The sequence below is a fragment of the Desmodus rotundus genome, chromosome 10, assembly GCF_022682495.2.
Source record: "Desmodus rotundus isolate HL8 chromosome 10, HLdesRot8A.1, whole genome shotgun sequence".
In the NCBI taxonomy this organism is placed as follows: Eukaryota; Metazoa; Chordata; class Mammalia; order Chiroptera; family Phyllostomidae; genus Desmodus; species Desmodus rotundus.
In genome coordinates this window covers 55,960,289-55,987,721 of record NC_071396.1, presented here as the reverse complement: position 1 = coordinate 55,987,721, position 27,433 = coordinate 55,960,289, and the positions used below count along the sequence as shown (strand labels likewise).

The following is a 27,433-nucleotide window of genomic DNA, read 5'->3' as shown; positions in this document are numbered from 1 at the left end:
AAATGAGGTGGCAAGCAGTTAGCAGTGCAGACTTAAGTCAGATTGCCTGATTTTATCCCCAAACTCTAATTCTTAACTGTGTGACCCTAAGGAAATTACTTAATTGCTTTAGGTCTTAGTTTCCCTATCTGTTATATGGGGATAGTAACAATATTGACTTTGTATGGTCGTGGTGAGATTTTTAAATCAGTCAATGTAAGTTAAAAGCATAGAACAGTGTGTGGCACAGCAAGGGTCTATAATTGTTGCCTCACAAGTATTATTATGAATTAAGAGACATCTTTAAGTCTAATTATTTTGCTCCTGCTTCTTAATTATCTTAATGGAAAACCCTCTAGGTGGATATGGATTATTCAAGTGGCTCACTGTCATGCCCATTACTAGAGTTTCTTTTGTCTTAAAAATCTAAGTTTCAGTTTCCTGAATTGAGTTCTTAAAATTTTACATCCTAACCTACAAAATGAGGATAATGCTGGCTCAATACTTACTTTATATGGTTGTTGTGGGATGGCCTTTATTTTTAAATCCCATTTTATAGATGAGAAAATTGAGACTAAGAGAGGTGAAGTGACTTGCCCAAAGTCACACAGTGATTCACACTTGAAATACAACTGAGGTGTTCCAATTCTATAGCCTGGGATCTTCTGTGCCAGAGAAAGGTGAGGGGAAGAGAGGGAGAGGAATAAGGTAGAAAGAAAGAGGAGGAGGGGGTAGAGGTGGAGGAGGAAGGGGAGAGAGACTCATAACTAGCAACTAATAATAAATATTTTCGAATGAATAAGTGGCGTGCAAATTGAATAAATATATCCTGATAATAACAAATGAGGTGACATTTCATGTCTATGCAATTCCAAACAACCAGTTTGACTGCTGAAAAAATGACAGATTGCTTTTCACTGGCTGTGAGGGTGTTGCTTTAAAGAGGTACGGCCAATTCCTTTGAAAGAAGGTGAGTTCTTAAGATCCTGCAGCCTTAGAAAGCTAGTGCCCAAGCCAGGCCCCTTGTTTTAGAGATGGGAATGGGACTAGAGCAAAATGCTTGTGACATCACCCACATGTTCATCCATCTTAAGAAGGCTCTTCCTGGCAGCAAAAAGAGGATTCATCCATCGGCCCCTTATTCATTCAACATGTATTTATTGGATGATTGAAAAATGTTTGATTAATAAATGGATTTCCTTGACATGTTGAGCTTTTTCTTGTTCGCCTTGCCACACTATCTGGTTCCTTCTTAGTTTTCAAATCTTGGTTCAAATGTCACCTCCTTGGAGAAACGTTTTCCGGTGACCCTACATAATGTAGCTCATACCTCTCAGCCATTCTGGGTCCCATCACCTTGTTTTCTTGGTAACATCTGTCATATAGAGATAATTCTGTGTGTTTAATTGTCTACTGTTTACCCTCCTTCACAAAGGCAGGGACCTTCCTTGCATTGTTCACTGAGGTACTCCAACCACATGGAACAAAACCTGGCACACAGTATATGCTCAATCAATATTTGTGAAATTAAAACGAATGAGGTGACATTGATTTCTACCCAGGAAGAAAACATTCTGCTACTTTAAATGGAGATGGAGTGAGAGGTAGGACGTTGGCCAGGAGGCCCTTGGTCATAATGACATGTCCAGCAGTGGTTTGACTAATCAGCACATGCATTTTCTGAATTACAAACAGTGCCAGGGAAATTTAATTTCTGTTAACTGGCACCAAGGAGGAGGAGTTGTTTCTGAAATCACCAGCCAGCTGGAAGCCTGTCTGTGTCAGACCTATTTGCAAATCAGAACGGGCATTCCATAAACCTGTTGCCAACCTTGCGAAGCTGCAAGTCCCCAAGAGGGGCAGCACCAATGTGCTCACGGGCTACATCCAGGGTCACAGAGAGCCCTAAACTGGAAACCTTCAACAGGCCAGGAGGTGAGGCCACGGCAGGGACAACCAGAGAGGAAAGACAGATGAGGGTTATGGCATAAGATGCATTTAACAATAATTGTCACATTGCTTCGACCCTGGTGCTGTTCACCAGCTTATCTGAAAGGTGAGGAGCACAAAGAAGCTGTGATTCCAGAGCAGGCCCCACTGCTTCCTCACGGTGACCTTAGACAAGCAATCAGTTCTCTGAGCTGCAGCTGCTTGGTCTGTTTATATCGGGGACAATAACACTTAACTCATGGGGTTGTTGTGAGGATCAAAGGAGAAAATGCATGAAAATAATAAGGATAACTAACCTTACAGAGCATTTTCTTTTTAAAAAAATATTTTATTTATTTTTAGAGAGAGAGGAAGGAAGGTAGAAGGAGAGGGAAAGTAACCTCAATGTGTGGTTGCCTTTCGCACACCCCCAACGGGGGACCCGGCCCACAGCCCAGGCATGTGCCCTGACTGGGAGTCAAACTGGTGACCCTTTGGTTCGCAGGCCAGTGCTCACCACTGACCTGAGCACCAGTGCTCAGTGCTCACTGAGGCACACCAGCCAGGGCACAGAGCATTTTCTATATGCTGAGGACTGTGCTAGTGACTCTATGAACGTGATCTCATTTGGTCCCCACCAAAGCACTCAAGGAAAACATAATTAGCACCTGCATTTTACAAGCAAGGGAACTAAAGGTTGGGGAGGTTAAATGACTTGCCTATGGTGATATGGTGAAGAATTTGGTCACTTGACTCACTGGGCGCTTGACCACCCTGTAACTGTCCCTCTATGGATTACCTCAGTACTTTGCACTTAGTATACATCTAATGAATGGCAGCTACTAAGATTCTGTTCTTGTAGTTAGCATTTCTCTTGCTTACCTGCATTCAAGTCTTTGTCATACCTTCAGACTCTTCCAACACCAGCAAATGCTAGGGTCTCTTCTGTTCACAGGCATCCGGTCTACCTAACTCCCTTGATCTTCCCAACACCCCTGTGAAGTGCCTACTGTTGTTTTCATTCTTCAGATGAGGACAGAAAGTCTCGGAGAGGTTAGTTAATTTGGTCGAAGGTCACATAGCCAAGAAGTGTTGGGGCCAGGATTTGAATTCAGGGACATGGAGTTCCAGAACCCAGGTGCTTTTCTCTCCACATAACATTTCTCCATGCTACCTATCATCTTTCAGAACCTTTTTCTCCTCAGTGAAGCTCTCCTGACAACCAAAACCACCTCATGGCTCCGCTCTCTCACTTCTGCTGCACAACAGAGCTCTTTATTGCACTCTCTGTTTTTGAATTGTGCCTCCCCATCTATTTATTGGTAATAGCTACCACTCATTGAACATGCAATGCACCCAGTACCACATTCAGAGCTGTACATGCATGATCCTATTTAATCCTGCTAAGAACTCTATGCAGTGGAGATTCTGATCCTCATTTTACAGAAAACAGGTTTAGGGAGGTGTTGTGACTTTTCCAAGTTTCTTTAGTCATTTGCCAAAGAAAATAGAGCTAGGGACAAAGCTGGGACAAAACCCCAAATGACTGGGTCCCAAACCCCATTATCCTAGCTATTACATTGCTCCTCCTCATCTTGTAAAGCTCTGGTGGGTTGGGAACTTAGCTACCACCTGAATCCTTGTTGACTGATGCTTTCAAATCTAGTCCTTGGTTGGAGGTCTCCATGATGAAGGACTAAGCTCTCAAACTTGCCAACCTCTAAAAACAACTTAAGCTCAAAAAAGAATTCAGCTCCTAAATAGAATGTGCAAATGGAGTTTTCAGAAATGTGGTTCTGATATCTAAAATTAGCCTTCCCTTCCAAACAGTATCTCCCCTCGGCTGACTGCTCTATTCCTTGTCATGAAAGCTGGCGCTATCTGTGAAGCTGTGACTGCCATGTCCTGTTCATGCAATGTGCTTCTCTAGCTCTCCTTGACAGAGAGGTGAAACATCGCTCCCCAAGGAACTGGGGGTGTGGGAAGGCATCTGAGTGTAGTGCTCTGAAGGTGATCTTTTTGATTCCTCTTTGGTCCTCCAGGCATTTTCACTGCCTCCTTGTATTTTGATTCCAGCTTGCTTTTGCTTATTTGTGAGGGTCTCCAGAATGAAAATAGCTCTCACCATCTTCTTGGATGGTCTGGGGGGTTGTTGTTCCCCTGGGAAGGACATTAGGATGCTCTAGCCTCCGGGACACAAACTCTACAGCAGTCAAACTCTGACACTGCAAATGGCCTTCATCAAGCCAGTCGGTCACGCTAGCACTGATTCTGACGCCGTTAGCTAAGGACACACAAAATGGCCTTTGCAGATGCCTTTTGCCATTTTCTCTGGGTCTTGGCTGGCATCCCTTTAGTCTTTATCAGGCTGCAGCTCTTGCCCATCCAGCAGTGACCCTATTTGCATAATTAGCTTGCATTTGTGGGTTTTTATTTACTGCCCCCCCCCCCACCCAAGCAATTGCCTTTGAACTTTGGATAAATACCAGCATGGAACACTGGGAAATGTCAGCTCTTGAGCCTTTTTTTTCCACAGAGAGGATGAAAGTCAGGGTCATTTTGGAAATTGTATCCCCTTCTGCTCTGTATCATGTAGAGTGAGGACAGGCAAAACCAGAAATGAACTCATGAAGAGGAAGAGATCTAGGGAATGCAAAATATGCACAATGTTCATTGTTTTGACATCAATGATCCAGAACCACACTGTAAGCTTTGGTTCTTTTTTCAATTTGCTTCACTGTGTCTGGCTGCCCTTGCAGAAGGGGTAGATTTGCTTTTTGGATTACTCTGTATAGAACACTCTGTTACCTGCCTTCCCATCCCTGCTTCAAGACCCTTGTAGTTTTCCTGGAGGGCTTGACTCTCTGAGTTAAACCATTCTCCCAACCCCGTCTCCATCTTCATGCCTGTGATCTCAGCATTACATGCCCCCTTGTCCATCCTCTCCAAACTCAACCATGTTATGTGTTTATAGTTGCCATTGAAGAAGATGGACATGCTGAAATAAGATTAAAGTTTGGGTTTAGAGTCCTGGGTTCTAGTCCTTGTTGCCTTGGACTGGTCACTTGACCTCTGAGCCTTAATTCTCATTCTACAATGGGATAACAGCAGTACCTCTCCTCAGTGGGTTCGTAGGATGTGATGGAGTAATGTGTGTAAAGTGCTTGGCACATAGTAGGTGCTCAGTTAATGGTGGCAATTACTGCTGAATGAAGAGTTAGAGGTACTTTTTTTTTTTTTAAGTCTCCCTTTCATCTCATACTACTCGTGTGACCCTAAGCAAGGCATTGATACCTTCTCAGTCTGTTTTTTGATCTGTGGTCTGGAGACAAAAAAGATTTTCCCTGCATAGTTCACAGCGTTCTTATGAGAATTTGTCAGTAGCAGCAGCTGAAGCAGCAGCAGAAGCAGCAATAGCAAGATCTGTTTGAGTTGCAGATTCTGAGGAGTTGCTTCTTGTTTCTGCAATCAGCTACCCAAAGGTGCCAGGCAAGGCTCAGAGGAGAGCTGCCAGGAACACCCTGTACTCAAACTATCTGGGCACAGCCCCAACCCACATTTTCTCTATTCAGGAGCAACAAGATCTCCCCAAACAGCTGTACTTGGAAGAATTCTTGTAAAAATCCCTCTAAACTAGAACTTCTCAAAACCAGACATGCTGGTGCAGCAAAATCTCAAGTCCCAGCAATGAATCAAAGGCTCAGAAATCAGTGATGGAAGCCAGATGGGAATTCAGGTATTTAGGAGGGGTATCTAAGGCCTCAGGTGGTAATACTTGCTTGACTAGTGTGGGCCTAGTACCAGGACCGCACTGAAGATCCCGTACGGTATCCATGAGCGAAACATATAAGAGAGTAGTAAGCATGGAGTTTAGGACAGCGGTTGGGAGGCAAGTGGGGAGGACAGGTAGAAAGGGCGAGAAGCACACAGCAGGCTTCAATGGTATTGATGATTATTATTTTTTAAAAAGCTGAGGTGTCAGGTGTGTATTGTTTGTTTTATTATCCTATATAATTATATAAATATATATGATGTTTAATTTAAAAAGGGTGAAAAGCAGGAAGGGATCCTCAAATGCAGAAAAATTAATGAGAAACCACACTTGTTGAGGTCCATACATATTTCACCTATCCTGTTAGCCACTGTCTCCCATTGCTTCTCACAGAGCCTGGTTCAGCATCGGTGATGGATAACTGTTGTGGGATGGATGGATGGGTGGGTGGGTGGATGATGGGTGGATCTGTAACGTTCCTTCATGCCCCTCATCCCTGTCATCTTTGATCACATCTCTGCTGCATTCCATTTGTTAAAGTGTAGGCCAGTGGGCAGAAGGGTTTCCTGGGAACACTTTGTTCTGATCTGGTCTAGGTCACAACACTGTGACCTGGCAAACAGATGACTTGAGCATTTACCATTGCTCTATTTCAAGCAAACATCCAGGCAAGATTGATTCTCAATGACTCCAACATGCTGCAAGGATCTTTGGAATTAACTCCTCTGGTTTGGTTCTGCCTGCCAAACATATTCCCTAAGTGACTGTCTTTCATGGTCACCTGAGGGGCTGCTGGAAGCACAAACACTCCCTTCTCTCAGCCAAAGGAAGAATGGGGGTCTCTATTCGCATATGTAAACAGGAGAATTATCAGTGGCAGCAGCTGCTGGCCTCCGGAGAGCCCTGCTTGCTAAGCACTAGCTCCCACCTGGAGACACTTGGTAGGCCTCAGCTGTGCTGCCTGCCCACAGCTGCTTTCTTCCTGGGCCAGAGGCTGGAGTCCATGGGGCTCGCTGGTGTGGATGGAGATGGGTGAGAGGATGCCAAGGGCCTGATGAAGGGTGATTGTCAAGGGCTGGACAGTGGCAGGGTGGGGGTTGGAAAGAGTACTGGCGTTGACAGTAGTGTTCTCAGCCTCTGAGGGACTCTCTGGGCCTTATTCTTTACAATAGGGTAACAGTCAAGATATTTAACCTGTATGGCATAGGCACTAGCCAATCAGAATGAAGAAGGGCTTTATTGCCAGAGGTCTCAGCTGCACCTGGCCTTAGCCCCTTAGCTCTAGGATGGCAGAGTGATGGGGAGGGCCTGGAGGAGGGGCCAGGGTGTAGGAATGGGGAGAGGCCTTGGGGAGCTCAGAGCAACCATGATTTACCTATCAGTTCGGGCCTGTTTTAATATATTAACAGCCAGTGTGGCCATACTCCTGCTGAATGTTAGCTCTGCTATGAAATATGAGAATTACTGGAGAACTTGTTGAAAACACAGATGCCAGGTTCCCACACTGAAACTACAAACCACACGCTCTAGGGCCCAGGTGAGGCCCACTACACGTCTGAGACTTGGATCAGCTGATCTCTGTGGATCCAGCTCTACCTTTCAAGGCGTTTAGGATGACTCTGAGAGATGAAGTCAGGCACACAAGTCTCTAGGGGAATGTGCCCAATTCAGGTGCAGGCCATGTGACTGAGTGAAGCCCGGGCACATCTATTTAACTGAAGCAGCCTTGACCCTGACCTAGCCTCCCCTGGATTGCTGAGCAATGTCACTCAGGCCTAGTGTGCACAGACCTTCTGAATTTTCAACAGAAGTTGGTAGTCAGTGAGCCACGTATTGTGTCCTGCACCTCACTGAGTCACAGGTAGGGCATTGCTTGAAACTTTTCTGGTTCCAAAAGCCCTGTCTATGGGATGGTGAAGGGTAGAGGGGGTGTAGCTTGTCACACAAGGAGGGAAGGAGACAAACCCTTAAGTGAGGGTCATGATGCTTTTCCTCCAGTGTGGACCTCAGAGTCTGCCCTCAGCTGGTTGTGCCCTCCTTCACGTTGCTGATGTCCCCCTGTCTGCCCCCATCAGAGCCTCACCCTCAGCAGCTTTCTGAGCACTAAGTGCCAGGTCTGATCACAGGGCAAAGGGGCACCCTTCCTGGGACTCTGAGTCTCAGCTGGGGGGATAGGGCTTTACAGTATGGAATGGAATATTTGGCTTCAGATGTGAGGTGCTAGGGTTTTTCCTGGCATCCCTGGAATGTTCCACTACTTTGTTCTACTCTGTGGAACAAAGTAGTGGAACATTCCTAAGAGAGCTTGTCTGGATCTCTCCATTTAAACCCAACCACTCAATGGTTCCTCCCCTGCTTGGGACACCCTTTCTCCTACCCTTTTCTCTATTTGACTCTTAATTGTCCTCCAGGATTCAGCTTAGAATCAGGGGTGTCAAACTCATTTTCATCAGGGGCCACATCAGCCTCGCAGTTGCCTTCAAAGGGCTGAATGTGATTTTAGGACTGTATAAATGTAACTACTTCTTAACTAGGGGCAAGGAGCTCGGCACTGCCGCTGGGTAGAAACAAGGTGCCACGCCAGATAAAATGGGGTGGAGGATCAGATTCGGCCCATGGGCCTTCTGATTGCCACCTGTGGCTTAGATTGTGCTATGACCTCCACAACTAGGCTACACTGGTCTCCTTTTAACACCCATGGCCCTGAGTGTGCCCTTATTTTAGACTTTCTCACTTGGAATTTCAATAGCTTGCTTCCTTAAAACATTCAAGTTTAACCTTTGTTAGGCGTTCGCTCTGTGCCAGGATGGTTTAAGTCACCTTATAATATCATCTTAGGTAATCCTCACAATAGCCCAGTGAGGTTGGCACTATTACCTTTTCTATTTAAGAAAGGAAGGTTCAGAGAGGTTAAGCAAGTTGCCCAACGTCACATGGCTACGAGGGGGTAAATGAGGACTTGCACCCAGCCTGTGTGCAGCGCAGCAGCAGAGTTTCCATTTGTAACTCCAGCACTAGGCTCCCTCCGTGCACTGGGATGTCAGCATCCTGGTTCCTATAGCATAGTCCCCGAGGTGGGCTTTGATGTAAGGTAGCTTGAACTCACGGGTGTGGACAGCGATTGAACTTGCTCTGACACTATCTGTGGTTACTCTTCAGGCCTCAACATACTTGGCTCTGTAATGGGGACAGTTATTCTTGCTTTACAAGGTTATGGTGGAAATCATTGTGGTGCCTGGCGTGTAGGCAATGTCTGAAACATGTTGGTAGGATACATGATTGGAGGCACCAGTGAGTTCAATTTCTTTTTGGAAATAACACCTTCCTGCCCCTTTCAAATTCTCATAAATAAGACTCCACAGAGATGGGATTTGGTCTGATGCTGGATGTGGGTGAAGAGGTCGGATGGGTGGGGGTGGCCAGCCTTTGGGGTTGTTCACAGCTCTCAAAGAGGTAACTCTATAGAGATAGTGGACAACAGGAAGAATATTCTATTTCATCTGGAAGGCATGGGCTGCATCTCATCACACCCAAACAACCTGCTCATCAGCCCCAATGGTTAAAAATTAACTGTATCCATTGCTACTGTCCTATCACTCCGGGTGTAGAATAGGTTGCTAAACTTATCAAGGGTGCTTTTTCTGGGTAAAGATGAGGCACAGGAACTCATATTTTGACAAATCATACCATGTTTCCATGTCCTTGTGACTTTTCACCATTTCGCCATGTGGATTATTCAGCTCAATGAGGCCTGGAGTCAGCCATGCAGATTTTGTGGGGCAGACATGGGTCAGACAAAGGTCTGACATATGTGCACTGTTCTTTGGCGGCCTTGTGGTTTTGTTTCTGTCTTATTAAGGCCTGGAAAAGTCTGTAGATGATTCACTTTGTCAAGTGTGTGGGTGGGTATGTAAAATATATAGGTCTTTATCCTGGGGTCTTGAAGAACTAGAAATTCTTCAAGAAGGGGGAAGTTCTAATCAGACCTGCCTTTTTCAAATGACATCCAGTCTTAGCAGAAAATGGCATTTATGCATTGAATTGTCCACATTGATGGGCATGCAGTAAACGTGAGATCACAGCAATTAAGTTTAGTGAGAACAGATGGGTTGTCTTGCAGCGCTGCCGTGGGGGGTCGCTGGGGCACCCTCTCACCCCTGTTTACAAAGCTCTGTCCGGGTGGTCCTGCTTACTGCAGCCCTTTCTTGGTGGGGTCACCTAGTCTTGCAGACTCTGTCCTTTTTCTTTGTCACCCTCTCCCCAATCCATTAGAAATATCAAGGCCAATCTCTCCTCTTTGATCTTCTTTCCTGATGCTTTTTTCCCAATCACATCCCTGCTGTCTGTCTCTCCAGTATTCCTGCCCCCCCCGACCTTGTCCTCCTCTTCCTCTCCAGCCTCCTCTGTCCAGTCCCTGTGAGGGCAGCTTTCCTCTAGGAAGTGCCCCACCCCAGCCGTGGGCTGGCATCTTCTCGTTGACACTGCTGCCTTGTCCTTCAATTGGTGAAACAGCTAGTCTGCCCCAAGTGAGAGGAAACAGAGGAAGTAAAGAACATTGCAATGCAAACAGGGCATCTATCTGAACCCAACCCCCTTACAAGTCCCCACACAGGGCCGCACCATAGCTGCGTGGCTCCTGCTTCCCTCACATGTAAGATTAAATGTGGGAGAACGGGCTGAAAATCTTAAAGTGTGATCATCTCTGGATACTCAGTAGTTAGCTTCCTCTCTGACCTTCTTGTTTGGAGCAAGGCCTTTGGTTTCAGAGTGTTCAAAGCATCCATCTCACACCATTCCCTGAAAGTCTCCCTCTGCCATCAGGATTGGGACTCTTTGGAGGGACCAGCTATGGTGGCTACTGGTGGACACTGTACAGGTCCCAGAAGGGGGCAGAGCCATCTGAACGCTTGTTGAGAACATGGTGATGAGGTCAAAGGAGCAATGCCAACATTTCCACCCTGGGGGCACCCCTGGATGAAGCCCCTGTTCAGGAAACCATATAAATTGTATGCAGAGCACAGGACAAGAGGTCACACACTCCAGGCTGGGAGCAGGGTGGGCAGGATGGTCTCCCACTCCTTGTTCCAAGCGGTGGGCCTTGTCTCATCAGGTCATTATTTTGGAAGGCCACCCCATCTCTCCTCCCACCCAGGGAAGGAACCCCTGCTCCCACCTTTCCTTTCTGGGAGGTAAAGTCGGCAGAACAAGGACCCAGGCTCCAGTACCCAAAGAATGGCAGCACACCCTCAGTGGAGGCAGACTGTATTTAAATGCAATTCACCTCTGTGGGGTCTAGGAAGAGTCACCTGTAGACTCATTTGCTGGGAAACACGGTCTGTGTGGCTGTGGCAGTGGATGCTGGGGCCATGGTCTTGCTGAAGGCTGACTTACGCCGGGAGTCCGTCTGTTGTCCCGAATGGCAGCCGCTTCGGTGGGCGAATAGGATGGTCATGTCTGGGCCCAAGGGGGTGGCTTCTGGCAGGGATCCCTTGGGGGTGGCTGGCTGGTCAGGCTTCCCAGAGGTGCTGTGTTTGCTGGGAGGAGGGCTGTAATTCTGAAATCTCACAGTTTTGACTTGCTGCAAGAGAAAGAAGAGCAAAATGTCACAGGTGAGGTGGCAGATGTGCTACTGTCCCCTGTGACTTGGTTCAGGCTGTTTATCCACACTGGTCTCTACTTTAAAGCCTCATGCACATGTTCATTCAGGAAGTATGTGTGTCATGATGCATCACACACTCTGTAGGGAGTTGTGAGTCCAAGAGTGAATAAAACTGTCCTTGACAAAAAGACAATTAGAATAACAAGTGCCATGAAGAGGGAAGCATAGATGTCAAATGCAGAACAGTATGGAGCTAAAGCTGAAGGGGGGGGCAGTCAAGAAAGGCTTCCTAGAGGCAGAGCTACTTAAATTGAGAAATGAAGATTGATTATCTAGAAGAAATCTGGTAGGCCTACCTGAGAAAGGGCCTGAGGCAAGAGGGTAGGATCTAGTCTAGAAAATATAAGTTCACCTTTCCTCTCTCTTCTCCATCTACCACGAAGACCTGTCTCAAGGCTTCGGCTCCCTGAGGCCTCCCCTGTGGAGTCCATGCAGAGAGCCTGCAGACCTGCCTGGCAAGTCCTCAGAGCAGAGTTTGCAAACCGACACCTGCTGGCTGAGTTTAGTCTGTGGAATGTTGGAGAGTTTTAGTTGCCAACACATAAAAATCTGGAGGTTGCATATTAAAATCAGTCTTTCATATGTCTCTTAAAAAATCAGAGATCTGGTCCTGGTTAGGTGGCTCATTTGGTTGGAGCATCGTCCTGTAAACTGAAAGGTCACAGGTTCAATTCCCGGTCAGCACACATGCCTAGGTTGTAGGTTCAATCCCAGTCGTGGTGTGTATGATAGGCAACTGATTGATGTTTTTCTCTCACATCAATGTTTCTCTCTCCATTCCTCTCTCTCTTTAAAAAAATCAACAAAAAACATATCTTCAGGTGAAGATTAAAAAAAAATCAGATCTGGCACACTGGGTCTGCTCCCTATTTTGGCAACAACTGGCTGGAGGTGATTAGCCCGTTCTCTCTCTCTGCATGGGAGATACGGGTTTGTTTGCACAAGCCTCTCCGATCCTTCCTTCCACCTTTCCTAGCCTGTTGCCCATGGCTACTGGCTTTCATCAGTCTCTATCTTAAGGTGTCAGAAGGTGTGTAGTGGTACTGCTTAGGAATGATTCTTTCCCCTGAAATTTGATCCTGGTGTCCCCCACGGAGAATCCAAGTTTCTTCATACTTTTGACCTTCACCATGTGTAGCAGAGGTCTGCGCATTTTACTGAATGTGTACAGCTTGGAGGCTGTCTCTAATAGCCTGCGAGAATGAGCAACTGGGGCCTAAAAAGTTTCGAATTATTTGAAAACTATAATTCAGGAAAAGAAAAATCCTGATGTTTCTATCAGTCAATGCTAACTTTTCCCAAATGTCTTTCCCTACAAGCTTACAGCTGAGCCTCAAGAGCATCAGTTTTGAATTAGATTTGTACTCGACTCTAGACGCTCTGGGTGTCAGCTGTGTGCCTTGGGTAATGCACTTTAACTCCTTAAGCCTCTGCTTCTTCATTAAAAAGAGGATGACAATAATAACACCTACTTCAGAGGGTTGTTTTGAGGCTTAAATGAGACAGAACATGGGAAATACTCAGCACAGTGCCTGCCTGGTCATTAGCACTCAGTAACTGTGCAAGAGAGCAGGAAACCACATCACCTTTCCATTTCAGGCAGAGTGGGTGGTGGTGGTGGTGGTGTGGTGTTCACTAACCTAGAAGATAAGCATTGCCTAATTTCTTAATGTCACCTCCTCCATCCACCATCCTTCCCACCTCAAGAATATTACTGAGAACGTAAGCATTTTACAAAATCTCTTATGTCTATTCACAGGAAAAGGCCTGGAGTAGAAGTTAACAGACCTGACCTCTGCACAGAGGTCACAATGACAGTTGTTGGAATTGTCATAATTCAGTGTTACCTTCATGTCACGTAAATTCTCTCTGTCTCAGTTACCTTTTCTACACCATGAATAATTATGTACCAAGCCCTCTGGAAGCACTGTACACATCTTTTCTCAATTAAACTCCAATGCAACCATCTGAGACTGTTAGTATTCTTACCATCATTTTACAGATTAGAAAAAAAAAAAGTCTCAGAAAGGTGAAGTGTTTTGGCCGAAGTCACCAGCTAGCAAGCAGCAGAGGTGGAATTCAAATCCAGATTTGTCTGATGGCAAAGCCATCTTTCTTCCAAGCCACCCTGGGCCTTGAAAGAAGTATGTATGAAGTTATTTGGGAAGTGTAAGAGGAGACTGGGCAATGCATCTAGCGAGGATGTGAGGATGTTGAGGGGGTTGTGTGTGAGGGTCTTGTGAGGCTGTTATTTTGATTCCTCACCCACTAAAATGAAAATGTCAGGAGCTGGGACATTGGGCCGTGGTGGCAGAGGTCTGAAGAGTCATGCCCCACCGAAGGTTACCTCCCTCCTACCTTTTCGCTGCCATTTCTGGAGTTCTCTGGTTTCACCAGGATCGATGGTGGGGCAGATGCAGGCGGTTTGGGTGGAGGCTCACTCTTGATGGGGATTTCCTTGCCTTCCATGATGATGGAGCTGGCTGCTGAGTGGATCCTGGTGTCGCTGCCCCTGCTGACGCATGTGAGGGCGGGCTCCCCCGTGGGAGCCGGCTTGGGTCCTATCTCCGCCAAAGCTGCAGAGGTGACCATCTGTGGCTGGTGGAACTGGAACTGCTGAGGCCGTACAACCATGGTGGGGCTGCGTCTGAGGGAGCCCACCACAAGGGTGGGGATCCCTGACTGGACAGGTCTCTGCAGGGAGCCATCTGGGAATCACATGACAGAGCTATCAGCACCAGGTTGGGGGCCAGCCACAGGCTGTGGTGCAGCTGGGTGAGCAGTGTGTCCTGATATCCCAGAATAGTCACTGGTAAGTGCTTTCTCAGTCCGACTGCATGCACATTCTCTCAGGGTCTTTCAAACATGACCTTATTCTTTTTTTAGTGCTGTTTGCTGATGCTGGCAGCAAGTAACTGGCTAGACTAATGTTGGGGGGCAGGTGCCGGAAGGTATGTCACTTCCACTTGCTCTCTCTCTCTCTCTGTCTGTCTATCTCTCTCACACACATACTCCTACTCTCTTCCCTCCAGACCTTTAAGAAGGAAAGTGAAGAAGACAGACCTAGAGACAGCTTTATAGTGAGCAGCAAACATAGACATGCAGACCAAAGAGGACACAAAAGCCAGAGAATGAAAGAAACAGAAGAGAAACTGAGAAGCACAAGAGAGAATTAACAGAGGGATGAGAGGGAGGGAGAGAGGGAGGAGGGGAGAGGACTCTGACCAGCTACTTGTAGAAAATTCCAACAACAGCTTTAGATATATGGTGGTGGGTTAGTTGGGGGCTTCAGGGAGGAAGGGGGAAAGAGGTATTAAGAGAGAGTGTGTGTGTATGTATGTGTATGTGTGTGTGTGTCCTGGCCAGGTTGCTCAGTTGGTTGGAGTGTCATCCAATTAACCAAAAGGTTGCAGGTTTGATTCCCGGTCAGGGCACATACCTAGGTTGTGCATTCAGTGCTATGTCAGGGTGCATGTGGGAGGCAGTCAATAGATGTTTCTCTCACATTGATGTTTCTCTCTCACTCTCTCTTTCTCTCTCTCCCCATCTCCCCCTTTCCCCCACCATCTTTCTCTCTAAAATCAATAAGAAACATATCCTTGAGTGGAGATTTAAAAAAAGAGAGAGAGAGAGATTTTGTGTTTAGGCAGAAGTGACACCAGGTGGAAGCCAAGTTGGAAAGGTTACTCTGGAGTTGGGGCTGTGTGTGGATGAGCCTAGCAAAGTCCCATGACACAGGCTCTGGGATCAGATCTTCTCCAAGGGAGCCTGGGACAAGTCAGTCACCTCACCTCCCTGTACCTCAATCCCTTCATTCATAAACAGGAGCTAATAATAGCACCTCCTAGGGCTGGTGTGAGGATTATATTTTATTACATATTATCATGTATGCAAAGCATTAGGACAGTGCCTGGTACCTAATAAATGGCCCATGTTTGTTAACTATCATTATTTGTGGGTAAAGAATAGCACACTCTAAAAATGCAAGGTCCAGGAGTTTGGTTTTGCTCCTTCCCTAAGCTTTATTTCTGTTTTGTTTTGTTTTGTTAACTGAGACAGTCCCCCCTCAGTAAAAGGAAGCCATTCCTTCCCCTCAGACCCTCCGGACACAGGAGACCCCCATCCTTTGGGAATATGTCCTGTGGGTATCTGGGGAGGAATCAGGAGTTCACTGCACTCTGGGGGAGGTAGGAGAGGCATCCCTGAGAAGCCTGTGGCCACTGTTCCCAAAGGGTCCCCAGCATTAGAGAGCCACAGGGGGCATCCAGTCAGAGAGGTTAGTTCTTTGTGACACTCTCTGGACACGTGTGTGAGTCAGTCACTTGTGTCCAGCATAGAAGGCCCGTGCCAAGGCTGTGTTCTGCGTTGTGACTCTTTGTCCAGCTGGATGTGAGCATGAAAAGCAGGTGCTCACTGCAGATGGCCGGCTGTCTCAGCTGCTGCAAGCCAGCCAGCTGCCATTTACAACCCTGACCTTTCCATATAGACATTTATTTTTCCACTGTCAGCCCTGTGAGGGGCAACTAGTCAATTCAGCTGTCATTTCTTGTTGCTTTGGGGAGATTGATAGCTTGACCAGCCTCACCTTGGGGAAAGGGAGAGAGCGAAAGCCCCTCTGAGATCTGGGAGAGTCAGAGCAGCAGCAGGCAGACATGGCCTCAGGCACCCAGAAACATGTGAAAAATTGGTTTTATGCCTTATCTATTTATTGTGCTAGTTCCTAATTTCCAAGAGAGCCAATATTTTCTTATTACATGTGCATTCAATGCAAACAGTCAAAGCTCCAAGCTAATCAAGATGTAGGCAAAGGTGGGGAGAGAGCCTATGAAAGGAAATGTGAGCCCTTGTCAATGGGGTGCAGTGCTTGCATTCACAAGTGGTCTAGGCTGCCTCTTAAGTGAGCTCATGCCCTGCATGGAGCAAAGAGGATCTGCTTAGCCTTGGCTGATGTGGCTCAGTTGGTTGGAACGTCATTTAATAAACCGAAAGGTCACAGGTTCGATACCCAGGCAAGGCATATGCCAAGGTTGCAGGTTTGTTTTGTGGTCAGGGAGCATACAGGAGGCAACCAATTGATGTTTCTCTCCAACCCTTTCTCTCTTTCCCCCTTCCCCTCTCTCTAAAATCAGTAAGCATGCCCTCGGGTGAAGATAAAAAAAAAAAGATGATCTGCTTAGTGGCAGTAGCAGTGATAATACTGATAAGATAATAATACTATAAAAATAGCTAATATTTCTCAAGAGCTTATTAACAGGCCAGGCACTGTGCCATCAGTCTTATTTTATGAAATCCATACAATGACCCTGATGAGGTTGGTATACTGTTTATTTCCATTTCACAAATGAGAAAACTGAAGACTAGAGATCAGTAACTTGCCCAAGGCTGTTATGTTGGGATCAGTTATTCTGCGTGTGTGTGGTGGTGGTGGGGGGGTGCGGTTGGTGGTGGTGAGGATAAGGTGGAGACAGTTACTGGAAGGAGAAGGAGGGAGGACTGCTGGGTAGAATTGAGAGGCAAGAGTAGTAGCCCTGATGTCCAGCCAGTGATCAGATGACAGCACTGGGCTCAGAGGGTGGGCCTAAGATACTGAATTTCCTAGGGACATCCTCCTCTGTGGCATCTTGTCCCACATGGTAGTCTTTTGCTCTGACTAGACAGTGCATTTTCACATTGAATCATTTCTTTTTTTAAAATATAGCAGAGCCCAGTTGAAATCAGAGGATGCAGAATGAACCAAGTTTACTTTGCTTGGCTCATTGTCTTCTAGAGGGATAAATAAATCAATACAAAACCTTGCTGTTTGTGGAACAGTGGGTTTCAAGCACTTAAAAAATCCCTGAAAATGAAGTCTTATGTAAATAAGAACATAGCTTTTAAGAGGAAAGATTTGTATTACTGCCATGTATGCAGATGGCTGCTATATAGGTAAAAATAAAAGCAAGGTGCAGAACAGTGAAGTGAGTATCATTAGCAGGTATATATGTACATGGAAGAGAACTTGAGACTGGAAGTTAGGGATATGATAAAACTTACTTTTGTACAATATAATTCCTTTTTTATTAACCCTTGTATGTGTATTAGTTGAATAGCAAAGTAGGATTCAGGGGCTCTTAACATTGACTTTTTAACTTTCCTTTCCTTCTTTCCCCCCTTACTACCCTTTTCATACCCCCTGAGGGGTTCCCTGGAACATAGTTTGAGAAGCACTGATCCAGCAAGTGCTTTGGTTGTTCCATCTTAATAAGAGGCAGCATCTACCCTTGGCTATGTGCTAATTACATGTTGGCACCCAGGGCTGCCATCATCCCAGTCAATCAACATGCATGTAGGAAGTGACCGGAGGGCAGTGACCTTGAGTGGGTCAGGTGTCATCCAATAAAACAACTCAGTACTTGGGAATCATACCCTTCAACCCAGGGTCTGGTCCCCCATCACTTAGCTCTAGGCACATACCTCTCTGCCACCACTTACTCTTTCTCATGCTGTTCCGCCCTTTCCTAAGAGAGCCCTGTCCTGCTGTCCCCAGGCTGGCTGTGCTCCTCACAGGGTTGACGATGGCGGTGGGTACAAAGACGGACTTGAAGGGACGGCTCTGTCGGGGATCACCTTCTGCAAAGCTGCCTTGGGAGGACACAGAGGAGGTCGATACCATCCATGTGGTGTAGAGACCAGGGCTCCGGGAATCGGGGAAACTAGATGGCCTTCTGGTTGTAGACATGTGTTTTCAAATAGAAATGGAGAATGCAAGTGGTCAGTGAAGGGCCCTATTTTTTAAAAAGCTATCAGCTCCCAACCATATAGCAGCTGTGGCTGTTCCTGACCCTCTTCCTCCCCATAAATACGCTTTTGCCTAGCAGGCCTCATTCCCACACCTTGGCACCTGTGCACATGCTGAAGGGAAGGTAGGGGCTTGCATCCTGAGGCCCTGGACCAACTGGAAGACATGAATTTTCATCTTTCACTCCAGCTCAATCTCTCCTCACCCCATGTCCCTTCAGCCCTTGAGTTTAGAGCACAAAGTTTTCTGCGTATTCACCACGCTTTGCAGGGGTGAGTCCTTGTTCATTCAGTGACTTTTCCACTAGATTCCAAACTCTGTGAAGGGATAGATTTTATATAACTTATCTTAGGTGTTCTGCATGTCTAATTATTAATAAATGTTTCCCAAGTGGCTGCCATGATGCTTTCGGCACTGATGTGAATCATTCTGGCTAACACATACGAGCACTTACTGCACACCAGGCAAAGGCAAGTGCTTTGCCCACATTATCCCACGGGTTCTTTACAGCAGCCTTGTGAGGTAGGTTATGATTATAGATGACACCGTTTTATAGATGTAAAAAATGGAGATTTACAGTTACTTGCCCAGGCAATACCTAGACTTTTGAACCAAGGTCCAGGCTGGCTCTCTGCTCTACCACTGAACTATATCATCTACGCCCTTACCACTGAGATCCACTACCTTCTGGCTAGTTAGAACATTCATCATTTGGTGGCAAGGAAAATCCTGCACCCTGCTTGAAAGAAACTAATGTAGTGGGTAAGCCTTACACATGCCTCCATAAGACACTCATTCTTCTGTCTTAGGATCTGATTTTGAAGACTAGTATTGAAGTTTGACAAAACAGCAAGCAGTCCCTTGTTTATTGTTCCCAGCCTGTGAGTCTCTAAACCTTATGGGGAATGGCTGTCATTCTGCATGCCTTTCTTGCCCTGTAGCAATCCTACCCCAACATCATAGCCCCTATGAAGCAGTCCATCAATCACCTTGTCACTCCGTTGATTAACTAACCTCAGTTAATTACCTGGGAATAACCAACTTGCCCTTGGCCCCTGGCACAGAGATGCCCTCCTTCCTGGTTTCCTGCCAGTCAGTGCCTCCAGGTTTCTCTTTAGGTAATTTCCCCTTATTTTTCTCCTTTTCTCTCCTTTTGCTTAAAAGACTGACCTTCAGTTTGATAATCAGTCAGCCAGTGTTGTACAAAGATGAATAAGGCATCATTTAATGTGGCCAACCCTGCCCAAGATAGGTGTGCAGCCTGGTGTCCTAGGAGCTCAGGGGACTTGGCAGCAAGGGGACCTTGCCTGCAGCCACCAACCTGCCTCTGGTCCCTGGTAACATGGTCAGTGAAGGGGAGCAGGCTGCCCACCAGGAAGAGTACTGACTACAATGGAGGGGAGGGCTGGAAGGTGGAGAGAGACCCTAGCACTGGCTTCCACAAGAGAGTCTGCACCTGCTTGTCTTTTGAATTGAGGCCTTAAGGTGCTGGATATGGCAAAATAGGTTGTAAAAAGGAAAGAAGGGTTCTAGAACTGTTTCCAGCAGCAGCAAGGACAAAAGTACAGTTAATCAGGCCCAAGCCAGCTTTATTCCACCAGTCCTGTCTTTGAACAGCTGAGATGTGACCTCATGTTTCTAGCCCAGTACTTGGCTGGATTCCAGAAACTCCAGAATCCCCAGTCTTCCATCTAACACAGAGTCCCTCTATGTCTTCTGGCAAGAAGCTCGGCACCTCTCTAGCACTTTCTTCTAACATCAAAGCACTTTGCTCACATTTAGTAATTAACACCCCAGACCCGCAGACATCATGATGCCTGTTTTCTAGATGTAGAGACTGAAAGACATTTGGGCTTGAGTGGAAGGAGAGCATGTGTTGACTACGATTTGCTTTATTGCTTTAGGTGTGCAGGCCCCTGTGTCCCCTTTTCTATCTGTGCCATGAGTCCTTAAGAACTTGCTCAGGTGGCAGCAGCTACCCAGTAAGGCAGGAGCTTGGCCCTTGACAATTTTTATGTCATTCTATGTAGAAAGTTCAAGAAAAATGAATGGTGGCCTATAGTCACCAGAAGGACACATGAGTCAGGTGAAGGTTGCAAGAGAGAGAAATATCCTGGCTAACTGGGTGGAAGGGGGATTATGGGGAGGTCTGGAGGGGTGGGAAAGGCTTGGAAACAGGTCCAAAGGAGGCTGCTGAGGACTCTGAGGCAGGAAGGGTCTCATCAAATGCTACTGTTTGTGTTCTCGCCAGGAGTGGTCTTCAATTTGGTCCACTTTCTTTCCTTCTTGTTCAGGTTTCCAAGTCCAAAGAGGGAGTGTTAGCTTGGGGGAGCCTATCCCTTAGTTGTGGTGATGGGTTGAGAAGGCAGAGGAGGAAGAGGAGTTGGTTTCTTCAATCTCTGAAAAGGGAGGAATCCTCTGCCTCCCACCAAGACTGTGCAGAAGGAGGACACCCAAAGGGATGTTGGGGCTGTTATGAAGGGGTTTGTGTGAAAATGTGACAAGCGCTCTGCCCAGCCTGAGCCCATGGCTGCCTCCAGAGACTGGGGAAACTCGTCTTGGTGGCAGAGATTCAGTTGTGTCACCACAGGTGCACAGGTGGCAGCACCATCTAGCACAGAGGGCTGGAGCTCTGGACAGCACTGCGGCTTTGTCCTCTCTTGGTAATTAAAAGGCTCGCTTGCTGAATCTTAACCCCAAACCCTGGCATTTTGATCAACTCTAGATACCGACAGCTAGTCCCGAAATTCTGGCTGGCTCAGTTCATTAGGAGACGATGCTAAGGAGAGTGTGGTACAAATGTCCAGGGTCACCTCACCCCTTTGAGCCCTGGCTGTTTATAAAAGGCTGTGCTGTACAGCAAGGGGGCTGGTGCCAGTGCAGAGCTACAAACAGGAAACTTTGGGGCACGGAGGGGACTTAACACACATAATTAATAAGCAGAAACATGTGTCCAGTCCACTGAGTTCTAACACAACCTTGCTGACAAAAGACAGAATCATGCAGCCCTAAGAAGGGGGAGGAGCTAACTCTCCCACAGTGGAAAGGCTGGTTAAGAACAAGGGTGAGATGCTGCCCCACAGACAGATTGGACATATGTCATCCACACCCAAGATTAGTGGGGACAGGAACTTTCTCTGAATCAGGGAGGCCATCAGGGAAAACATCCACACACAGAAAGCATTGATCCTCTGTCACCTAAGAGCCCTCAGGAGAATATACTGTGAGAGGGACTTGTTCTTGGAAATGCTGGTTCTCCAGAAGCAAAAACACCCAGCAGCATAAGCAGCACCTCACTATATGCATGTGTTCAGACTGATATGAGTTGGGGGTGGGAGAGATGAACTCAGTGGTGGTTTATGGGGCTGAAACTCAATTCACTGTAGGACATGCAGCCATATGGGAGGGCGCAAGTCTACACACTTGCCTTGCTGGAGACCACAACAGGGGGAGAGAAAGGGAAGCTGAAGGTGGAGTATGCTGGAAGGGAACCCCACGTGCATTCTAGTCATGGGGACCACATGTCCTGATGCCCCCAGGAGAGTCTGTTTACACCTGCTGTACTGAGCATCTCTCTCTTATCTAGGGACACTTGTCTAGCGTGACAGTTTGGAAAATAAATTATATGGCCACTTTTATTCTAATGGTTCTTTGGGCTAACCAGGACTTTGGGCTAAGGCGTGGTGCATAAGCAAATGCCCTAGTAGTAGGAATGGCCCTAGGAACTCATGTTGGATCCCAAGAAAGAAACTGTTCATGAGTTATAGTGGGTGTCCTCCTAGTTTCTCATTGTCACTTTTAGACCATTGTCCCACCTCCTCCATACCTGCCAGCTTTGACTCCTATCATCAGACTCTAGCATCATTTCTCCCTAGGTCTCTCCCCTCGTTCCTGGAGGATTTTAGCTCCCGGCTCACTGCCCTTCTCTTCACTACACCTGACCCTACCACAGTGATTTCATCTAGCATTAGGGCTTTAAATGCTGCCTTGAACCTGGCCCTCTTTCTTAAATGCTGGACTTAACCAGCACCTTCACTGGGATTACTAACAGGCATCTGAGACTTAAATCTGCTGCCAACAAAGTTTTGCTTTCCTCACTGTCCCCCAAAACGTGTTCCTGTTTTGGTTTTCACTTCCATCTCGGTAGAAGGCAACTGCATCTTCCAGGGACTCAGGGCAAAGAACTTGGACTCCCCTTGAATCCTCTATTCTTTCACGCCCAATATTGGATCTGTCAGAAAACCCTGTTGTCTCTACCTTTGAAGTATAAGCAGGATCTAATCACGTCTCCCTCCCTCCATGGCTCACACCCTGGCTCAATTCACCATCACCTCTCTCCTGGATGATGACAGTGTTCCCTTAGCTCATCTCTCTGCCTCTAGCTTTTCCTCCCAACAGTTTATTCTCAGCCTAGCAACTAGAGGGATTCTGGTTCAGACTGAAGTTAGATCATGTCATGCCTCCACTCACACCCTGCAACAGGGTTAAAGTCAAATTCCTCATTATGATCTAAGAAATTCTCTATGATCTGACCCCTGTTACCATTCTGACCTCATCTCCTACTAAGCTACCACTCACTGGCCTTAGTCCAGCCCTACTGGCCTTCATGTCAGGTACACTCCTACCCCAGGGCCTTTGCTCAGCAACTTGCTGTTCCTTTGGCCTGGCATACATGCCCTTTGGAGATCCACATGGTTCACCTCCCTGACCAACCTGTTAGGACTTTAATCACCCCCACACGAGTTCTATCCTCCTTTCTTGACTTTTCTTAGCTCTTATCTAACACCATCTACATTACTTATATATCTTGTTTGTCTGTCTGTCCCACTAGAATGTCATCTCCTGGGGGGCAGAGGTTTTGTATATTTTGTTCCCTGGTGTTTCTCCAGGGTCTAGACAGGTGACTGACACATGTTAGTGCTCAGTAAATATTTGTTGAATAAATGAATTAAAACATTAGTCACAGGCACCTTAGTTTGCTTTTGGAGATTTCACAACTTTAACAAATCCGAGAACCTCCCAGGAAGGGAACACCTATGATCTTCTGCTCCAACTTTCTGCCCATCTTTTTCATACAAACCTGGACCTATGGGAGCCCAGACTTTGCCTGTCCTTTTCCTAGAAAGGGGGTCCCCTGCCTCACCAGCTAGCCTGATGGAAAAATCTATGAGTTAGAAAATGCAGCCTTTTATGGAACCAAAAACTTCTAAGTTGTAGCCATTGGCTCACTTCCCCTTCATGGAATGAATCTATTTCCTGGTCTATCCAGGCAATGATGGTCCTTCTGACCCTTCTTTCTACAGCTTAAAAAAATAACCCCAGCTTATCAGTTTCTTCTGTGACGTGGGTTTCGGTCTCCTCACCATCCCTGCTGTCCTCCTCTGGACTCAGCGCCTCACCTCCACTAAGGTCCCCCAAACAGAAGGTATGGCTGCAGAAGTGAGCCCGGGGAGGACAGCAAGAGTAGCACTTTCCTTGCAATTATGACTCTCTGGTATGTCACAGAGACAGCATTTGATGCATGCTGATGGCCTCACTGCCTGTGATTGGCTTTGCCTGGGCTGCTGAGGGTGAGGGTAGGAGGAGTTGGGGATAGTTTGGGGGTGTGTGTGCATTGTGGTTGCAGTATGAGGTGACTGGACAAACTGTGGGTCAGTGAAGCCAACAGGTATGCCAGAGAATGAAGAAGGTTGGGAAGGAACTGTTTGGGAAGAAGACCTGCAGGGTAACTAATGTTTGACCTGGGGTGCGGATAGACAGGTAGTGGTCTGAGTTCATGGACACTGTGCTCCCACCCAGCATTCTGGGAAGTTGTCTGAGGTACTCTGGGTGGTCATCTGACCTTCACAGTTCTCCATTCTGCCACTAGATGGAGTGCCTAGGTGGAGGATGTGAAGTGGGATTTTGGGGTGTTGTACAGAAAACCAGAAATCTAGTTCTTGGGCAGGTTGCTTAACTCTCCATCAATTTTCTCATCTGTAAGATAATATCTACCTTACAGGATACTTTAACCCTTCAAGGCATAGCCAAAGAGTTAAAAAACACTTGAAAGGGCTTATAAACTGTGAAGAGCTATAAAAAATATAAGTATTTTGACTATTAAAAAAAAATTAAAGTGTTAGGCAGCTACTAGAGCAAAAGCTATTTCTGGGCCCACACTCTGAAAGAGCACTGAGTCCTTCAACAATTCAACCCACAGATGGCCCCGGCCTGGACGACCCGACACCCTGATGCCTAAGATTGGAGGGGACGCACCTGAAAATGGGGCTGACAGAGTTGTTGGGGAAGATGCCGACTCGCCCGGTGACCAAGGAGATGCCCCTGAGCCAGCCATCCTGGCACTTCCCCAGGACCCTGACGCCCTCTCCTTTCTGCAGATCCAGCTCATCGGGCCCATGGGCTGAGTAGGAATGCAGGGCTACAAACCTGGGGAGACATGGGACTGGTGAGGGATGGACGTGTACACACCTAGGGGAGGGCAGGGAAGCAAAGCAGGGTGAACAAAGAGGGCGCCTACAGCCCAGGGGTTAGCAATAACAACCCTTTAAAATGCAAACCTCAATGTGTAAGGCAGAGGAAAGTGGCAGAGCCTGGTCAATACACCCAGGGAAGGGCCCGGTCCCTGCCCTCTCCATCTCTCACCTCTGTGGAGTGTCACACAGCTGCAAGTCACTAAGTTAGGCCACATCAGCATTTTGACAATGGGGAAACTGGCCTACCATAGAGAAAGGAATTGGTGACCAGGAATTAGTGGTAGAACTGGGTCTCAACACCAGACATGCTAGCTCTACAGGGAATGCTTTCTTACACTGCTTAGGAAACAGTTTCAGCCAGCAAGTTTCTGGGAAATGAGAGGCCAGCTGGAAGCTTCTCAGATCCACTCCCTCTCTGGAGAGTGGAGACCTGTTTCCTCCCCGCCTCACCCTCACGATGGCCTGAGGAGGTGGCTTCATGTAGTCAGGGCAGTGGGCACTGGGAAGGGGGGCGGGTTAACTTAAGTTCTTTGGCACATGGTGGAATGCTGGCTGCATGGTGGGATGGAGGGGAATGGGCTTAATATGGAGAAAATGTCCTGGCTTAGAGCAGCGACTTTCCACTGTGCTGTCCATGCAGGAGTCAGGCAGGTTTCTTCCAGGTATGAGTCAGGGGTGAAGAAGACACTAGGGAATAGTGAGGGTGTGAAAATGAGAATACTTGGCTGACTAAAGGCATTAAAAAATAATCCACTTCATCCTGGCTGGTGTGGCTCAGTGAATCAAGTGCAGGCCTGCAAATCAAAGGGTTGCGAGTTCGATTCCTGGTCAGGGAACGTGCCCGGGTTGTGGGCCAGGTCCCCAGTAGGGGATGCATGAGAGACAACCACACATTGATGTTTCTCTCTTTCTCCTTCCCTTCCCCTCTCTAAAAATAAATAAATAAAATCTTTTAAAAAATAACCCACTTGGCGTACCAGATTTAGGGGTTACCAGTACATGGCCCTCAGGCCAGACCTTAGGAAGCCCTTCTAGATTCTAAGGACTGTGAAAGGTTCTATCAAATGGGCTGGGGGGTGGAGTATTCTCATCTGCAAGGTTTTTTTTTTCCCTTCTATAAAATGCTACATTTATTTTTCACTGATCACTAAAGCAACATCTATTTATAACCCAACATTTTGAATCTAAAGGAAGACAATAGAATTGCTCCATGCACAATCTCCCAGCAATGTCTTGGTATATAACCTTCCAGTCTCTTTCTACTTTTGTAAAATAATGAGCTAGGCTGATGTGTTTTGCTAATTTGTACTTTTCACCATTATTTCCATTGGTGGTTGTGAAGGGAGGGGAGATGTTGTCTCTCTGGGTGGGATGGTTCAGCAGTGGTGATGCTCAATGGCAGACGGATGGCAGATGGATGGCAATGGCAACCCATCTGCACCAGGACCAGGGGTGGAGGCTGAGTTTTCTACTCACATGTTAGCTGAGAGGTGCTGCTGGGAGCCAGGCAGACTGACGATGGCTGTGGAATGTCCTGGGGAGGTGGGCGTGGGGTGATATGTGCAGACCTACACAGACAGAAAAGACAACTGAGCTGAACCAGTGAGCATCACTAGGCAGGCCCTTGGCAGAGCTGCTGCAGAAAGGCCTGATGCATCTGGAAACCAAGAACCGTGCCCAGCGCCACCCATTCTGTGTTGTCGCTGTGGTTTGTGGCTATGGAAAGCGCAGGGCGGGGATAGATTGGTTTGTGTCCTGGGGGTTTGGGGGTGGCATGCCAAGGCTGCATTCCAAAAGACTGCTCAGATAAGGCAGAGGATGAAGACCAGTGGGATTTATAGTCACCAGTGTACTGACAGAATCCTGGATCCATTCCCCCAGCCCTCCCCACCCATATCCCAGTACATGAAAACCTACTCTCAGGAATGTGCTACATTGGCTAATATTGATTGAAGACTTAACACTTGCAAGGCAGTTTGAAGCATTTTATAAGCAAATTTAATCTTTATTAAATGTACTGTTATCCTCATTTTGGGGTGTGAAACTGAGAGAAAGGTCACTCAACTAGTATGAAACAAAAAATTAAAATCAGGTAGTCAAGGTTTCAACAGTCCCCCCTTCCCTTTACCCTCCCCCCTCACTGGCTTATCCAGTGACTTATGGAAGATTAATCTGAATCTTCTTCACTGTTCCAGGACGGAAGAGGGAGCAACAATGCTGTAAGCTCCTAAACTGGGGTACCCGTGGACCTTGCTTGTTATCTAATCTACTCCCTTGCTCATTTCCTTCTTGGCAGGTATCACAGACTACGATTGTTTCCTTATTGACTAACCATTCCCCACTAGACTCTAAGTTCCATGAGGGCAGGGACTATGTCTTGTCCATCACTGTATTATGTGCTCAATATACTGTTGTAGCTTAAAGAACAAATGAATGAAAAGTTGTCCTACCCAGTACTCCAGTATACCAGGACTGATGAAACCTCAACTAATTTCCATGCCATCCAGAGTAAATACATTCCATCTGCCTTCAGTTACCCATCCATACGAAATAGCAACTATATATGTATGCCTCTTCAGGACTCTGTTTCTGTGGCTACAACTGTTGTGTATGAGTGGTTGGGCGAGCGTGAGAGCCTTACTGAGTGCATGTGTCTCTGGCTGTCTGTGCAAGGACGTATGTTTGTTTGGAATCCATGACAACTATATGTAGATGTGTGCTGTCATTGGTCTATTGGATATCTGATTATGTTCATGCATGTGGGCCTGTGAATTGATATGCACACATGCTATGTGTAATTATATGTATGTATGTATGTATGTATGTATGGCTGTATATGTGGT

At 46.8% G+C, this 27,433-nt stretch overlaps 1 protein-coding gene across 3 annotated transcripts in view; it reads right to left on the bottom strand.

Moving 5' to 3' along the window:
- Positions 1 to 27,433, bottom strand: part of SH3RF2 (SH3 domain containing ring finger 2) — a 119,341-nt gene that overhangs the window by 5,649 nt on the left and 86,259 nt on the right. The window contains exons 6-10 of one of the 3 annotated variants that reach the window (XM_024575130.4): positions 26,067 to 26,158; positions 24,373 to 24,543; positions 17,811 to 18,043; positions 13,698 to 14,047; positions 10,962 to 11,258 (exon numbers count right to left, since the gene is read on the bottom strand). In XM_024575130.4, the coding sequence (XP_024430898.2) occupies positions 10,995 to 11,258; positions 13,698 to 14,047; positions 17,811 to 18,043; positions 24,373 to 24,543; positions 26,067 to 26,158 (1,110 nt within the window). In that variant the 3' untranslated portion in view covers positions 10,962 to 10,994. Of the gene's footprint in view, positions 1 to 10,925; positions 11,259 to 13,697; positions 14,048 to 17,810; positions 18,044 to 24,372; positions 24,544 to 26,066; positions 26,159 to 27,433 lie in introns of those variants that run through there. The other 2 variants (XM_071219507.1, XM_053912553.2) reach the window with 2 other exon arrangements.